The sequence below is a fragment of the Thunnus thynnus genome, chromosome 7, assembly GCF_963924715.1.
Source record: "Thunnus thynnus chromosome 7, fThuThy2.1, whole genome shotgun sequence".
NCBI lineage: Eukaryota > Metazoa > Chordata > Actinopteri > Scombriformes > Scombridae > Thunnus > Thunnus thynnus.
In genome coordinates, this window is record NC_089523.1 from 17,511,822 (window position 1) to 17,530,151 (window position 18,330).

Sequence of the window (18,330 nt, forward strand, 5' to 3'; positions counted from 1 at the left end):
GATCAAATTTGCGATTTTGACGCCGATTTTGACATTTCTAGGTTGCATACTTTGACGAACTCCTCCTAGAGATTTGACTTTAGCGACTTCAAATTCAGTCAGTATCATCTACAGACCTTGGAGATGAAAAGTTATCAAAACGGTGGGTTTTCAACATTGCCAAGGTTGCGTGGCCGGGCGGTGAATTTCGATCCTTCGCCATGAAAGATGAAACGGCCATAACTCCGGCATACATGATACTAAGAGACCCAAACCTTCTGTGCTTGTAAAGAGTCCCGCCCTGAACACATCCATGTGTCAATACTGGATCTGAGTCATAGCGCCACCTACTGGCAACAGGAAGTAACATGTTTTACACTTTGACGCCCTGTGGGTTGGAGCCACCTCAAATTTACTCAGAATAGCCTCAAGACCTTGGAGTTTGTATAGTCTGAAGTTGGTGACTTTTTGTTGAAAGGTGTTGCCATGACGACGCGGCGAATTTCGATGTCTCGCCATGAAATTTCAAACCCCTATAACTTGACTCCACATGGTCTGATCTTTTCCAAGTTTCGTATGCTTGTTAAGAGTCCTGGTCTCAACACATGTAAAGGCCTATATTTAGTGACAGTCATAGCGGCACCTACTGGCAACAGGAAGTTTTAAGCGCTACTCTTTTGCAAACTACTCCTAGCAGGTTAGTCAGAAACACATAAAACTTGGTAAGCCAGGGTGTAAGACCTTGATGATGATAACTCCTGAAGCCTTCGAGTTTTCATCAAAAGCTGTTGCCATGGCAACACATTGTTCGCCACAAAATATGAAGCTGTTTCTAAGAGGCTAGACATGCTTGAAAACTCACAAAACTTCGCAAACACGTGACAGGTCTTACAGTCTATAATATCGTATTGGTGGCTGGCATAAGTGTGGCAGAATGGCTCTACAGCGCCCCCTACAATATTTCAACGAAGCAGCCCCCGCGCCACATTAAACCTACATGTATGAAAATCAGTACATACATGTATCATGGCAGGGCACACAAAAAAGTCTCTTGGACCCATAGCTGAAACCCAACAGGAAGTCGGCCATTTTGAATTTAGTTGTCAATTTTGGCAATTCCGCATGTTAACGGAATCCTCCTACAGAATTCATCATAACGACTTCAAAATCAGTGTGTGTCATCTAGACTAGTTTGTGATCAAAAGTTAGTAAAAGATTTAGTTATCGTTGAAGCTTGTGGCTGTGGCGTGGCGTTGAGTTTTGATGTTTCGCCATTCCAGAGGAAATTGCTATAACTTTAGTGTAAATGCTCCAATCTGCCCCAAACTTTCCATGTTTGATAAGAGTCCCGGCCTGAACACGTCTACATGACAATATTTAATCAGTAATGTAAACTGGCTCCATAGCGCCCCCTATGAAATTTCAAGTAAGCAGCCCAAGCAGCAGGCAAAATAGTGGACAAAGGAAGTGATGTTTATCTCCTTCACAAACCTGCTTCATATGTCACTGTTAAACATCCATTACTTAAGGCTATCAAACCTACTTTTCATGTTGAATTACATCTTACTTCTACCAGATTTTTTTAAAGGAGGATTCTAACATTAATGTTAATTCCAGTTTTTATGCTATTGTTTGAATGGCTCATTTACTCCCCTTTATTAAAGTTTTTTTATGGTGGAATATAGTTTTATGTGTTTTGTTTTTATCTGTAGTTTTATGGTTATTTATGACTTATGTTCTGTAATCAGTGTTTGATAAAAACTGGAGCATTGTGACTGTTATGATTTTTATTGATGATACATAGAATTTACCACTACTTTAAATACATTTACTTCTTCACTTGAGTAGCCTACAATTTAAGTTTTCAGTGTGGTATCCTTACTTTTACATCTGCAAAGGACTTTTTTCCATAATCTTTCTTGTGAATTAACAGCAGAAGTCCTAAAGAAGCCCCCCCTGAGGTCCGCGGCCCGCAGGTTAAGAACCACTACAGCAACCTGTCTCTGTCCATGGTGCTGAAATCACACCCGTCAAATCACGGTAGAGTAAAGAGTCCCCAAAATAGACAGCTGGACTTGTTTAAAGCCGGTGAAACTCATAATAAGAAATCATCACATCTGCATTTGAATTGAGTCATTACACTATTGTGTTTTCCTTTGTACTCTCACGAGCTGTGTATCGATCCTGTCATAGAGGACGTATAGCCGATACGGGCTGCTCCCTCCAATCAGCTGTCCTGCTGACTCCGTCGTACGATGTTCTCGCGTGTTCTGATCACGAGGCCTTGTTTTCATCACTTCCAGCTCGGCCGTCTGCAGCCGCCTGATGCCTCAGACTGTGGGCGAGGAAGAAAGATGCGCACTGAGAAAATGGACTGCGCACTTTGGTCTCGGGCTTTATTCCTATCGACCGTAGTGAAAACATCCTCCTGATCATGCTCGACGCGGATGCTGCAGCAACGAGCGGTTTTGCCAGAGGAGCGCGGCGCCATGCATCGCGCTGGTTTCGCATTTTTACGCAGCCATCCAGCCTCTTCCTCCTCTAATCAAACGGCGTCACATGCAGCAGATGAGCTCTTCAGCGCTTCAGATAAAATGTCTTTGGGTGAACGCCGCAGCCTACAGCATTTGGACCAGCACCGGAGGCCAGCATGCTCGGAGGAGAGCACGTTTTTATAACGCTTGTGAATCATATTTCTTAAATTTCGGGAGTTAACATCAATTTAAAGGTAAGCAGAGGATTTTTTGTATCAGCTTAATCTCTAATTCAAAGGCTTCATTTTAATGGTATTGTCGCGTCCCACAGCAGCTGCATGATTTCACCCATTTCTGTTTATTTCTCTGGTCATCAATACCTTATTTATAGCTCCCACGTGACCTCAGTAGAGAACTTGGCTGACATAAGCAATGTTCACAATGTGAGAAAGTGACATTTAGCAGCTGATGTTCAAGCTGTACAAGTTATAAAAGGTTGTATGTGGAAGGCAGACCTCCTCTCTGACGCATATATGGATGATGCTGGCACAGTAAACTGAAAAAAAAAAGTGGAAAGAAAGACATTATCTGTCCCATCCTTCTGATTTCCTCTCTCTGTCTCTCGTCTCTCCAGACGTGGCCATGGCTGATGAGAGCAGCTTGTCTCGGCAGGTGGAGAGTGTGGAGAGGAGCATGGTGTTCCTCAGGCAGGAGCACCTCACTTTGCTCCATGGCCTCCACCTGGAGATCCTCTCCCTGCAGAAACGATGCTCAGGTGAGGGAAATGCTGCTGCTGCTGTTACTGTGTGTGTGTGTGTGTGTGTGTGTGTGTGTGTGTGTGTGTGTGTGTGTGTGTGTGTGTGAGGGAGCCAAGAAACTTTTATGTGACCCCAAAATGCTCAGTGATCCTCCAAAAGTCCTCGATTCTAGTTCTGTTGATGATTTATTTAAACCACCATGTTTCTTCACAATACTAAAGGTTTTATACTTTATGTTATCACTAACATTAAAGACTTTAATAGTTTAATAATTTATTAAAGCTGTATATGTAGATAAGCTGTAAGGTTACTAATTTGTTACCAATTAAGAGCTCTAAGGCTGCAACTAATGAATATGTCCTTGATTAATTGCTTATTGTTTAGTCTATGAAACATCAAAAAGCAGCCAACAGTCTAAAACGCATTAATATTTATTTAATTAATTATTATATATGACAAAGAAAAACAGCAAATCCTCACATTTGAGAAGCTGGAACCAGATTTCAACGATATTATCACAGTAGTTGGAGATAAATGTTCTGCTGATCAGCTAGATAAAGCTCAAGAGTGAAGGATCCTCTTCCTGCGCTGCTTTCTTTTTCTTTTAAGCTGCTCTAGTTTTTTATTAATCAGCATGAAGCCCCACACTGACCTCCTGCCTTTGAAGAGAAGATTTAGTGAGATTTTTAACCACAGTCTTACTGGGAGGAAGACATTTTCATGACCCTTTTCAAAGAGGTTTTTCTTTCACTCTGTAATAATTCCTCAAGCCTGCACCCAACTGGTTTTATGACTCCATCCAGGTAAAGCTTTACATAATTTGACGCTAATCTTAAATGATTTAACTGCATTTTTTTTTCGAGGGAGCACATGAGCAATATTTGATATGTTGGTGAACAGAAGTCGCTCTGTGTTTCGTCAAAATGTGTCTCTGCAGTCCAGTGCAGTTACTGTCATTTTCATTTCAAATTACTACGCTAAATCTCTTAGGACCCCCATGTTCATACAGGCCTCATTGTTCATGTGATGTGTGTCTGCACCATCAATCAATCCCGGACAATGACTACATGGTGATGTCATGCTACGGTTCCTGTAGATTGCATCATTTCCTGTTTGGAGCCTTAATGGACATGTGGTCCATTTTATCAAGCAATCAAGGGCACACATGTCGGTATTGAGGACGTTTTATTTAATTTCATTAATTCCCTGGAGGCTCTCCCATCTTTAACCCAATATTCACCCAAACCTCAACATGTTCATAACCCAAAACCCTAAAACCAAGTCTTAACCCTAAAATAAATAGTTAACCTTGAAGGGACCAGCTTTGTGTCCCCAGGATTGGAGGTGAATCCCGTTATGTGGGTACATGAACAGATTTTTGTCTCCCCTTAAGTTACACACATACACACACGCACACACATATAACCTCACATGCACACATATTGTCTCACACACAATACATCCTCAGAAAGATACATACAAACACATCCATCACGGTTAATCCATAGATCGCATAGCTTTAGTAATCCATATGAAGGAGATTGTAGTCCACAAATACAGGAATACAGGGGGAGGACTGAGGGGGAAGGGGGGGGGGGGGGGGGGGTGTTTGTTCGTGTGCGTGTGTGAGAGAGAGAGATGGCTGAGAGCCAATGTCACCAGTTGTTTAGAAAACGACCCCCTCCATCACTTTGTAGCTCTGCTGCACAATCACATCTGGTCAATAAAGCTGTTCGTGGTGGCTACAGTGTGTGTGTGTGTGTGTGTGTGTGTGTGTGTGTGTGTGTGTGTGTGTGTGTGTGTGTGGAGTATTTCCAGCTGCATACTTACCCTCTCCGTCTCTCCCTCTGTCTCCACGGGGTCTCCCACTGTTAACTCAACCAGCTCACAGGCTGCTGTTACTGATTGTTTATAATTTATATAATTTTAAGAGAGAAGAAGACATGTGGTCAAACCAGACAGACAACACAGGATCTTGTTTGTATTATAAAAATGATTTCATCAACAAATAATTGTCCAGCAGTGACAAACACAAACATAATACTTCGTCAGAACTCAGCAACACAAATATAAATCCTCTTTTTAAAGCAGCAGGAATCATAAATCTGCTCTCCGGTTTTATATCCACCTAAATCGCAGCCTTTAACTTCCACATTCTTCTGAGATTTCTGTGGGGATATATGGTATTATGCCACACTCACTAAAACATGATCATCTCCTTTTTCTGCTCAGCATCCTTAAAGCCCCTTACAGCACTTTAATTCCAGACTGAGAATCCGTTTAAATGTTTTTCAGGCACAGCAATGGTTCATAAAGTCAAAGTAAATAGCCGTTACACACCATTGTGGATCCCTGCTGCACACATGAACCTTATTACTGTATGTCTTGGAATAATGTTCCTGTCGAAAAAAAAACACAGCATCTGATTTCCTCAGCTTGAAAGTATTCACATTTTTTACTTGATGAAAGAGCCACAACAAAAAAATATTTTCAGTTATACAATTAAAGTTCATTATAAAATAAACTACGGTTGAGGGTATTCCTGTGATTATCACTGATGACTCTGTTATCTTGTTCTGCCATCATCAGTGTATTTTCAGTGTTTACACCTCAGACACCCCAAATCCTTCTTGTTAATTAACTCTTGGCTGATATGAGTTTAGTTTATTGACCTGTCAGCATTATTACAGGTTCATAATATCTCATATCACAAATCTGAGATGTAAAATCTAAAATCTGCTGTCATTTAGGAGTCTGCACATAAAGGGGATTGGTGATCTTCTTTATCTCTCAGTTCAGCATCTTGGGATGGTCATTTTGTTTGAGTTCCTTGTCTGACGACCTGTGAGCTCATCCCCGAGGGGGGGGTAGCCAGTCACTGAGGTTGGACTTAAGTAGCTTTCTGGTAAATTCAAGACACAGTTGAGTGCGTCTCTTTGCTAGAGTGCACAATCTGAGAGTGCAGAGAGTCTCTGGGTACCCTGAGTACCTCTGGCAAAGTACGATTTTACAAGCTTGTTTCTGCGTACTCCCCAGCCTTTTAGCCTGGTCAGCAGTCAAAGAACTGTGCCAGACAGGGACTGCATACTCCGGTGCCAGACGTATGAAGCCTGTGTAGATAGAAACCAGTTCTGGGTCTCCGACACCAAATTTCTTCAGGCAATACAGAGCAAAAAGCTCCCTGATGATTGAGGTTAACATGTGGTCCACCTGACTGTCCCACCGTAAGTTATCCTGGATGGTGACCCCCAGGACTTTGTGTCACAGACATCCAGGATGTTCTGGTCAACAAAGAGGGTCGGCAGGGCTGGTGTATGTCTCATGCTGGTGGTGACATGTAAGACTTTACATTTCCTTGGGTTAAGTTTCATTTTGTGCTTCTCTACCTAGATGTCAGGACCATTCAGGTCTGTTGGAGAGTTCAGGGTAGTTGGGACATTCACATCTGGGCCAGAGTCATCCACATATTTCTGGTGGTCTGGTCCATCCTAGAGGGCACTGTTAATCAATGCTAGCAAGACTATAGGCTTTAGTACGGTTCCCTGCACAACTCAACATGAGGGATAGTCCCAGTCAGAGAGATGTCTCTGTTAGAGCACTTTCTGATGACGGTTGGTCATGAAGCTGTGGATCCATGGAATCAGGTCCAGTCTCACTCCTAGATCGAGTAGACACTGTACTGCCACTGTGTGATCTACAGCGTCAAAGGCCTTGGCAAAATCAGTTGTAGTTTTGCCGCATATATTTCCTTTTGGACCTTATTTCTGTAAATCTTTGCTAGGATACATGATTTTCCAGTCTTGAAGGCTTTTGTCTCTGGTGGATTAGGTGCACAATTTCAGGCAGAATAGTATTGTAGAAGGCGTTGGCTTTTTCATTAGTGCTGGTTGCTTCATTCACCTCCTGCTATGGATGATCCACCTGCCAAACTCTCTCAAGCCAGGCTCCCTTATAGGTCGTACTACCCATTTAGTACACTGGGGTGGTCTTGTTTTGCTTTAGGGCTCCAGAGGAGACAATTGTGGTCACTTGAGCTAATGGGAGGGAGAATCTCAAGTTTCAAGTGCATTGATTTCATGTTAGTGATAATCATGTCAATGATGGTTTCACCTCTGGTGTTGTTCTGAACCACCTAGCAGCGTTTATCTAGGCAGATGTTATGGACTCTTAGATGGTTGAAGACTCCAAGAATTGTAAGTCCAATGTCTGGGTCTTTGTACGAAGCAGGTCAGTGGAGGCTATTAGATGTTCAGTGAGTTCACCCTGGTGTGGTGATTGAGGTGGTGAATACACCACATATACAGCAATAGCAGATATGTGCTTTAGGAGTCTCAGGGGTCTCATTTTCCCCCCTCAGACATTCTAGATGGCCTGAACACTGATGCAGGTTTCAGGATATGATGGACACAGTCTCCGATGTACAGTGCAACACAGTGTACAATTAATGTCTTTGTTCTCCTCACAGTTTCCAGCATCATGACAGTATGTGATTTGGAGTGATTCTGTCAGTTTTTGGATTGTTTTTAGAGAAGTGTAGAAACATAAACGGGACGATTAGGATTCTGGAGGCGAGCGCAGGTTTGCAGGTGTAATATGTGCTTGCTGCCAGCTTGCTAATGTAAAGCCTAGAAGGGTACTGCAAGGTTGAGCTGATGATGTTTTGCATAATAGCTCTGCCTCTGTAATGTTTTTGTTGCTTTTTTCATTGTTCTGGACTCATCATCAGTTTTCTCATCAGCATAAAGGTGCTTATGCTTCTGTCTCCTTGAACAACAAACAAAAACAGTTTTTGTCTTGAAATGGGGACTTTATTATGTGACATAGAATTCAATTAAGTTTGTGTGTGTGTGTGTGTCCTTCGAGATATCTTTGTGACATTCACAGTAGAGCCATGAAACAAAAGACCTTGAATTCTCAGTGAGGCTTTGGGAGATAAGTAAGCCTGACCTACAAAGTGTTACACACACTGGATGTTGCCATGTGCTGACTGCTTCTTTTTCATTGTTGTTTCAAGAAATAGTCCTTAGAGCTGAGTTCCTGCAGTTAAATTAACTTCATAAATGCTTCTGGCAGTTATGAATGAAGATAAAAACTGAAAAACAGGAGTTCTCTCAATGAAAAGAGAGAAAATTCTCCCACATTTTGCGGTTATAGTTTGATATATAATGGGCAATCAGTGAGTCTGTTTTTCTGGAGCTACCTGCCGGAGGTTCTCCAATACCCCTAGCTTTCCCGCTTCCCTCAATATCTTCTGACCTCCCTTTATCAACCCATTTGTCTTTCTCTTTCTTCATGCCAGCTGCAATGGTGGGCGTGTGGTGCTGACTGCAGAGGGAAGGAGAAAGGGTGTGACAGTGAGAGCAGGCAAGGCTAGAAATGACACGTCTGCTTTTCTAGATGGATCTAGATTTTCATTTTTTTTCATTACAAATTATAAACATACACTGCTCAAAATTTATGAAACATAAGTGGTTATATAGAATATAATGTTCACAGTTTTGTAACCAAAAGAACTTAAATAAATTCAAATGATGGTTTTCTCATTTTCAAATAAAACTCTTTATTTAAAGGCTCCGTCATGAACAGGCCTGTGTTTCTGGCTCCGGGAAATTGAAATAGGTCACATTCATCATAAAATGACTGGAGCCAGACACACACACACACACTGTGTTTGAGTGTGTGCTGAAAGCTGAATGTGGAGATTTCCCTGCTGTAGTCAGGCCTCTCTGAATGACCATCGAGATGACTGACAGGCCAGACACGACCAGCAGTCTGCTCCCACACTCCCCTCAGATGCTGTGCTGTCTTTATTAGGGACAATCCAACAGCACTAATGACTGAGTGCCATCCAGTCTGATCCTTTATCTTCTCAAAAGCACAGACCATTAGCTGCTGTGTTGCACGAATATGAGATATAATCCATCCAATATCCAAAAATGCTGGTGCGGCAGATATCATATCATGTAATATGTGGATAATCCCTATCATGTCGATGAAATATCCCACAGTAACAGCATTTAACACTATTATTTCTTCCCTCACTGCTAAAATAATGTTACAATCGTGGCTTTGATATAAAGAGGTTCTGTGTCTGAGTGTTTCTGTTTTCTGTGGCATAACACAAATGTATGCTTTCATCTACGGCCATCCAATAAATTGACCAGACATAAAGGTCATCTACAGTGTCACATAGAATATAGCAGTAATCAGAAGACACATAAAATTATACAATTAAAAAACAGAAATTTATCATCTTTCCAAGAATTTTATAAGACTAAACTTGAGAACAGGAGTATGGACCAGCTTCACATAAAAACAAAATCATTCAAAATCATCTTTACATATAATGCATCCATCTGCAGAGTGTTTCAGTGTGAAACTGTAGCTTTGCATTAAAATTATTCTCAAATGTTTAAGAACAGGGATAATGTTTGAAATCTGCCACAACACAAAGTGTGTAGGGTTTTTAAACAACAAAGAAGTTAATTGAATTAAATTAGCTCGTTTCAATAAATGAGGCCACTTACATTGCTTAGTAGCAAGCACTTAGACTTTTATGACTTCTTCAGGTGCTTAATTTGTTTTTGGTTTTTTTGTATTCCCCTGTGAAAGAAATTGCATAGCCAGTGGTTTTTGTTTTAGCAAATATTGATTTCAGTGAGGAGTGCTAACAATGTTACTATGTCTTATATTGCAGTTACAGCAAAGGAAGGTTTTTTCTCTAGTCATTGACAAGTAATGTAACAGTACATCATTGGCCAAGTCTCTGACACACATTCTTTGATGTAAAGTTTCAGATTTAGCTTCATAAATTATGTATGAGCTCACTGAAAATGAGCATCGAGCATCTGTTATGTTACCCACTAAGAGCAAATAGAGTTTAAAGCAGTTTGAAATGTCAGCATACCGCTCCAATAAGACATTTCAGCACAGTTGAGCGTCTATATTTAAGCTCTAACAAATGTGATTTCATGTGGTTTTTTGTATTTCTTTCTCTTCAACTTCTCTTTCTTGTATTTTTCAGAGTTGACGAGTGAGCTGAAGGTGAAGCCTCCAGGCAGAAGCCAAATAGGTAAAAAGAAAACATCTCTCACTGTTCATATCCTCCTCCGTACATCTCTTTTTGTTCCACCCTGCATCCAATCTCCGTCTAGATTTGTGTTGTCTTCCTCGGCTTTTGAGACAGAAAGACACATGTTTACATCTCTCAGTGCTAGTTCGTCTTTGCCACATCCAATCTCAACCCCCAATCCTCCATCAGTGTCCGCCTGCATCCCTCTCTGTCCTTCCCACCCTCCCATCCCCCAGGAGACAGATCACTGTCAGCCACCCTCCTCCTCCTCCTCCTCCTCACCCATGCCTCTCTTTCCTCATCTCCTCACCCACAAGCAAAGAGGAAGTTTCTGTGAAAAACCACACACATATGTGCATTTTTTCCTATGTGCTCCTTGTAATCTGAAATGAATTGAATTGAATTGGTCGTGGCTAAATTGGGGCAGCACACGCTCAGCTGTGAAGATACAAACACAGCTGCAAAAGAGACAGCACGCCTCGACATATTTGGCTGATGGCTGACGTTTGCAGGACTGTTTGTGGTATCTACACGCAGGGATGCAGAGATAGGCACCATTTTGTCACGGCGAATTAGAGAAAGAGCAAAGTAAAGAGGAGTAAAAAAAAAGGTGTGTGTGTGAGTAGAGGGAGTGTGGCTGCATTACTCAGCCATTAGACCCCCATCTCCTTTTCCAGGACAGGTTATCCCCTGATCCATCAATACAGCACGGCCCACTGTTCTCCTCCCACCCTGACAAATTGATCTATCCTCTTTTTTTCCTGCTCTCGTTTTTCCTCGAAGTCCCAGCGGGGGTGTTCGTTTACAGACTTTGCTGAGAACAAGAGAGATGTAGAGTCAGGAAAACAGAGAGGAAGGAGAGAGGTAAATGAGAGGTAGCAAGAAGAGGAGGAGGAAAGGTAGAAAGGAGAGCTACTAAGGGAAGAGGATGCGGTCGCTTGCAGACGTGGAGGAGGGGAGAGGGGTTTGGAAGGATATGAAGATCATATTAGATTGTCTATAGTTAGCGTATGAGCTCAACTTGGGTGTGGCGAGGGGCGACAGAAAACCTGAGAGTGATCGGTTGTCCGGGATCCATTCCTGGAAAGCAAAAAGAGAAAGAGAGAGGACATAGAGGAAAGAAATGGGATGATAGAAAAGGAAGATCACTGATAGAGAGAAGTTTGATGAAAGCAAAGTCATTAAATTTAGAAAAACAATGTGAAAAATGCTGGTGAGAGAAAGTGAAAAGTGGAAAAAGGAGATTTGAAAGCCTCATACCCAAAGCTTTTGTAAATGTGTGAAGCTCCCTATTACATTTAAGCCTAATATGGATTTCAGGCTTTATAGTTTCACTCATGCTCACCAAACCTCCCACCACCTTTTGGATTCTCATACCCAGCAAACCTGACCTATTTCGGGTCCCTGAGGCATCAGCACCGGCCTGTGTGAATGTAATCTCCTTCTCCTCTTGCAAGCTTCAGCTCAGTCAGCCCGGGGGGGCCGCTGCACTTACTCAGGGCTTTACATCTGTGCATCTCTCCACTCTGGGGAGTTTTACAGGAATAAAAGAGCACAAATGTTGTCTACAGAAGCAAAAAACAAACAAAACAGAACAATAAGCAGTATACTGCGTTCAGACCGACCTTGGCTCAGACGTTGAAGTTCATGTGGAGTTGATGCTTCAAGTAATTGTCTGTTTTATCTTTGAATGTATAAAATTGCAAGGACTATCTTTGTGTACAGTACGTCATACAGATGGCTGTGGTGCAGCATAACTGTGCTGTCTGAATAGTAAAGGAGAGTTTAACTCATAGATTTTGAACTGACTAATTTAATATCCCTCGCTCTACTCCACTCACCCAACGTACTTAAATACTGATGATTGATTTAACCATTGAAGTCATTCATCAAGCAAACATGCCAAAGACCTGCCGGTTTCAATTTCTCTAATATGAGGAGTTGCTGCTTTTTCTGTGTAACATAATTGTAAATTGAGTATCTTTGGATTTTGGACTTTTGCCCAGACGAATGCAGTGATTTTAAATCATCACATATGGTTTTGGGAAATTCTGATGGTCATTTTTCACTGTTTTTATAGACAAAAAAAGACTAATTTATAGACTGATTAATTGATAAATCAAAAAATGACTGACATGTTCATTTATATTAAAAATAATAGTTAGTTGTAGTTCTAAACTAGAGTTTAGTTGAATCGTTCTCTGAGACAGTGAACAGAATAATTAAATATTATGACCTTCACAGACAAAATGTTTTATGCTATTTTATTTCTATTGTTATCTATCAGATTATTTTACTTGAATGTCAAACAGTTACATACACATAACACTTCATTTTATAAAATTCTTATGTTTATGTTCAACACTTTTTTGGAATGTCTCTGTGTCAGAGTTACAGGAGGAAGAGGAGCTCCTTGAGGCCCGCTGTCAGGATGTGGAAGACCGTCTGGCTGAGCAGGAGTGCACCTTAGGAGAGCTTCGTAAGGAGCTGAGTCACAAGGGGGCCTTGGTGGGAGCCCTCAGAGGCAATCTCAAGGAAAAGGAGCGCCACTTCCTGGAGGAGCTCAAACGCCGCAGCCACTGCTCCACCATCCTGAACACGGAGCTGCAGAAACAAACAGAGGCAGCAGCATACCTCTCCTTCCAGCTGCACGCCGCCAGGCAGAAACTGCACCACCAGCGGATGCAGCAGAGGCAGGGACTCCTCGCCAGAGCCAACAGTCAAGGCACCCAGTACAGCGGCGAGCAGAACTCAGTCACTCCACAGATGCCACCAGGAGCCTCCCCTTCCTCTCCGGTGGTCAAACCCAAGCGTAAGAGCGCTAGGGCATCCTCGAGAGTGGACCGTGCCCGGGAATGTGTGCCGATAGAGAAAGTGATGGGTCCTGCGGAGCCTACGGCCATGCCGGACCCCGCACTCTTCCTCCACCCCCGGAGGCACAGAGCCCGCTCCAGGCACACTCTGGCACAAAGACCGCCTCCAATGGGCCTGGAAAAGGAGGATGAGGAGGAAGGAGCTGAGGAAAGGCCAGTGGAGCCCCAGGAGGAAGCTGCCAGACTGGTGTCTTCAGCTGCAGCACCCCCTGCTGCCGAGACCAAGGCAGATTAGCAACTACTGTGACCTGTGCTTTAAACTACAGTTTGATCACTGTATAATTATCTTCTGTCAGACTGTTAATACTGTTAACTGTTGTTCTGCACCTTGACTGAATTGATACTGGGACTGGTTTTAGCTATTGAATTATATTACACTTAGCATAGACACTTTTTTAATATGGTATTTGATATAACCTTAAAGAAGCAAAACTCAGTAAGTGTCACTTTAAGTCAGTCTTAAATGAAATTAGAATTATCTGTTTACACTGGTGTCACATGCTCTATATACTGTGGGGCCTTATTTGAAAGCAATCCCTTTTTGATTTATGGTGATGGTGAGTTTGATGGTGGCCCCGCCAACTGTGACCTTTCAAGGTGACCCACAAACCACCGCATGTGGCTAAATGTTTGTGTGGCCACTGACTGCGTCACAGCTGAAAATATCTGAGGTGGGGGTGGCCACGACTGTGTCAGTGCTTCATGTTAAAAAAAATATATTTGAAGGAAGCATGTTCACCTCATTTTGAAAAACTTTATTTTACCTTTTTCTTTGACAGAATTTTAAAATCCATGACCAAGCTGCATACTACTCTGTTAGATCCATTGTATTTGTTATACATTTTATACCTTAACCACAGAAAATACTAATATTTGATTGGCTTGGAGGTGTCCGTTAAATTCATTTATCAGGACACTTCAAACATAGTTCCAGTGTTGTGTTAAAGTCTGTTTCCCTGTGTTTCCCTTTACTTTAACTAGAACCCAACCTTAGCAGTAACACCCTTTACCCTTAGCCCTTAATGCCAAACAGATGACAAAAAGTACTATTTATACTTACTATTGGAAACACTTTTCGAGGAGAAAAACTACTTCAATACCAATCTGGTCAGTGGTTGAAAATCAGTTAAGTTAGTGTACAAGGTATTAACTGTAGACAACGATAATTACACTTCATTTAACTTAAGCTAGGCTAAACTTCAACTGCTAACAAAAATTTATCACAAAACAAAGCCTGACTTTATTTCTTTGGTAATAAAATATATACGATATACTCCAAGGTCAAATTATTCTGCTGTCATTACCAACCAGTATATTCCTTATTTAAGACCACAGCTGTAAAAATACAAAATAATACATTTTAAACATCATCAACAAATGAGAACGCACATTATCATATATATATATCAGACGAAATACACACACACAGAACATGAAAAATATCAACGCATATCACCAGAGAACATTATTAAAACTTTTCAGGATCACTCTCAGAATGCACAATGTCACCACATCTCATTAGCGCTTACATAACATACAGTTTTGTAATTATCTTATAATTGTTTTGCAACTAAATACTGGATAAACATATCAGTCGTTAATAGAAATAACTTTTTCTTCAACTATGAAAACCGGTTTTTCATCTGTTTTTTCGCTCTATTTGCAATGTTTGTTCTCGTATCAAAGCCTGTGTCAGGTGAAAGACGGCAGCAGTGTTGGCCACATACACACGCTGCCTCTTTGGCTGAACTACAGTATATAAACTGTATGTTTAACTCATAGACACACACACACACACAAGCGCTGCTATTCCTCTGTACTGACTGCTTTGTATAAACAAACCACATTCAGGTGATAATCAGTTCTGACTCGTTGGACCATGTGTTTCCTTTAGGTGTGGTTTGTGTGTTAAACACACACACACACACACACACACACGCACACACATACACAGACAGAAAACTACTACTTCAACTTATAGGTGCTTGAAGTTGTTGTGTCGGGGTTTCTTTTCACCTCAGGAAACAATGGGCGAACAAGAATATGACTGTAGGTTTAGTCAGGGCTTTTTTTAAGAGATGGTCTGTTTGTAATGTGTTCCTTTTCCATTTTACAAGAATTCCCCAAGTAGATGTGTCAAAATGTGCACAGTACAGAGACAATGACCGTGTATTGTGTGCTGTGTGTGTGTGTGTGTGTCCTCTGTCCCGTGTTATCAAAACAAATGCACATGGTGGCCCCTAGCGGAGTAATGAGCAAATAGCATCCTTATTGGAATGATATCACATGCTCACAACACAAACTAGAAACATATTTGGCCCTAAACAGACAGTTTACTAACAACAGTAACTTATAAGAACCTGAGAGAATCATTGACGGTGTACAGACTGACTCTCTCTGGCTGCCCAGAGATGACGGGCTGTGCTGTCATTGTGATGGATGGAGGGAGCTGTAGAGACACAATCACACTTTCTAACAGAATGTCAAAACTACAGAAATATTACAGAGGAATTCTTTCCAAAATTTTGAAAAAAGCTGCCCCGAATACCCCGAAGTCTGACAGAAAGGGAGAAATGAGCCCTCGTTCATTCTGGGGGAAAAGAAAGAATGTGCAGTGTTGCTGCTAAATATGTCACTTCCTGTCTCAACAAAAGAGACAACCAGTGGGACACAGACATATAAACAGACATTTATAATTATACTTGTATTTACCATATTCTACTTAACGCCACCATCTGCTTTTTTTTAATGTTATTTATAGACAAATGGCTGTCTTGTATTAAACCTACTATTAACATTTCTTTATTTTAACATTTATTTTATTATCAGTAGATTAATTAATTGCATTGTTTTTGTTTGTCTCACATTGTTCAAATCACATTGATATTGTACCAATACTAACTTGATCACTTATATTACCAATATATATATTATTACTTTATTTCATTTATTTATTTCATTATATAATCTATTAACTAATATTGTTTTCAATTTATTTTTGTTAATTTCTTTCTGTAACATTGTCTTTCGTATTTCGTAATTGTGCTTTGGCAACACGTCATGCCAGTAAAGCCTATTGAAATTATTTGAAGTGAAAAGAAAGATCAAATTAACACTTTAACCGACTATATTTGAATCTCTGTAATTGTTTTTTTATTTTTTATTTTATAGTTTACATGTATCAATGCAGACTATGAATTCATTGTTGTCCATTCAGTACAATACACTGTATTTACTGCCTTATAATAGAAGAATAAGAGAGGTGGATTTAAGAAATGCAACATCTACACAAAGAAGGACTCAGTATAAAGTGTGGAAACTTCCTCCTTTTGTTTCAGAGACACTTTTGTAAGAATATTTGGGATTTGCATATACAAGTTTACTGTAATGTAATGTGGCACCTCAGTAATTTTTGATTCAAAGTTGTGTCAGAGTCTGTCTACACTTGACTTATCTGAGCATCGTTAACTGCAGTCGTCGTCTTTGAAACGAGCCTTCCTGTAAAACTGAATTTAATTGTGATTAGTCGCTGTGAGGCTTCTCTCTCGCCTTCAACAGCTACTAGTTAGAAGTTTAGCGTTATGTTTTAGCAGTATATCTCCAATAAAGCAATATATTACTATATTTATATATTACTAGTAGGTCATGACAGCTGGTTTAAGGACACTTGAGGTGTTAAAAAATAGATTTTATGATTGTTTAACTTTGTATTTTGTAATTGTTGAGCTCTGTATGTTTTGCTTAATATTTTTATGATGGATTGTTTCATTTTCAAGGTTCTGTTGATTGTCACTGAATCTTTACACGATTAATTGTTGTGTTACAGTTTATAGGAGGCATATTCAAGCATGGAGGGATTGATGATATGCTGCATGTGTCGCTGTGTTAAGCGTATGGGCATATTGTTGTGCCACATGAGACTGTCCGGATGAAAACGATCCAAACCGGACGTCTTTTTTTAGCGAAATGCAAAATGTGAGGAGGGTTTTCATTCACCTCTCAGCTGGTAAGCCATTATTAGCATGACTGTGTGCACTATTCTTCCTCAAGTTTTATAGGACAGTAGGGGATAAAAGTACAAAGCTGTCTTTGCTGAAAACAGTTTTACTCTCCAACAGGAATCCTGAATTTAGACTGTTAGACTTCATGACTTCATCCAACTGAAACGGCAGGTAGATTAAACTCTCCATCCACCTTTCATCGTCCATTTAACAAGATAAATGTTAGATTGGATCGTCTCTCCAACTGATCCAATCTAGCACCAACCATTTAACAACCTGCATACCACATTGTAACATTATGTCACATTTTAGATCTATACTTTGGTATAATCTTGTACAAACAATCAAAATACTGGTTGCTGTATGCATCTCTGCTACAGTATGAATGACTCAGAGACTGACGGCGTGTTTGTCTGCTTTGAGGGGAATTAAGCGCTAATGAGCCAAAGAGGCCCACCACTAAAATTAACATGAAGAAGAACGGTGTGATGCCTTACTGACTGATGTCTTTTCATTCATATTTCAGCTAAAGGGAGTAAATCTTTTTATATACATTTCAGAGCATACCGCAGTATATCTCACATCACTCAAACATAGCAAGAGAGTAGATCATTTACCCACAGAGAACGTCTTCCATCTTTCTAAACGCCTATATAATAACCCAAAGTTAAAAATAATAACAAACGTCAACAGCAACATTATCTCTCTCATTTTTACTCGTCCAGATCTCGTCCTTGTGGTCAGTCCTGGTTGAGGTCACATAAGTTCATTTTCCATCTTCGAGAAACATTTCAGTGGACTGTATGTGGCACCATAAAGCATCTTGTTTGACATGTTATGTGGTCTCTAGCAATAATGCTGTATGGTACCCACCAGAGAGGTGTTGCTCGGGGTTCTTGTATGGTTTTGGCCCTTGGGTGAGCATAAACTGCTGACTGATTACCGCATATACTGTGTTAGCTTCCTATAGTGATCTACTGTACACATAATTGGAATAAAAATCAATGATTGTCTAGTCTGCTGCCTGCTCATTATTGTTGTTTGAAAGTTTGCCAGAGAAAACTTGTTTTGTGAGGAAGAGAGACTCAAATCTGTATAAAAACAACTGCCAGGTGCCCAAATGAACGATGAAACAGGTTTCGCTTGCTGTAATCATTCCTCCTGTTCATACTG

The 18,330-nt window shown here is 40.7% G+C and overlaps 1 protein-coding gene across 3 annotated transcripts; it reads left to right on the forward strand.

The window, feature by feature from the left end:
* The first annotated feature begins 4 nt into the window (after positions 1-4).
* On the forward strand, positions 5-18,172 carry ccdc92ba (coiled-coil domain containing 92Ba). 3 transcript variants are annotated; one of them, XR_010928956.1, is made up of 5 exons: positions 5-2,019; positions 3,088-3,228; positions 10,236-10,283; positions 12,673-17,162; positions 17,275-18,172. XR_010928956.1 is itself a non-coding variant. In XM_067594649.1 (4 exons), the coding sequence occupies exons 1-4, from the start codon at positions 1,989-1,991 to the stop codon at positions 13,389-13,391; spliced, it is 939 nt and encodes a 312-aa protein (XP_067450750.1). In that variant the 5' UTR covers positions 5-1,988; the 3' UTR covers positions 13,392-18,172. The 3 variants fall into 3 exon arrangements, 2 of the variants coding, with proteins under 2 accessions (XP_067450750.1, XP_067450751.1); XM_067594649.1 differs by having other exon boundaries at positions 12,673-18,172; XM_067594650.1 differs by having other exon boundaries at positions 6-2,707; positions 12,673-18,172.
* The last annotated feature ends 158 nt before the right edge of the window (positions 18,173-18,330 follow it).

Excerpts from the sequence above, each read along its gene's own strand:
- ccdc92ba (XM_067594649.1), top strand. The coding sequence starts at position 1,989 with ATGGTGCTGAAATCACACCCGTCAAATCACG. Across the intron at positions 2,020-3,087 it reads ATCACACCCGTCAAATCACG|ACGTGGCCATGGCTGATGAG; the intron begins GTAGAGTAAAGA and ends TCGTCTCTCCAG. Across the intron at positions 10,284-12,672 it reads TCCAGGCAGAAGCCAAATAG|AGTTACAGGAGGAAGAGGAG; the intron begins GTAAAAAGAAAA and ends TCTCTGTGTCAG.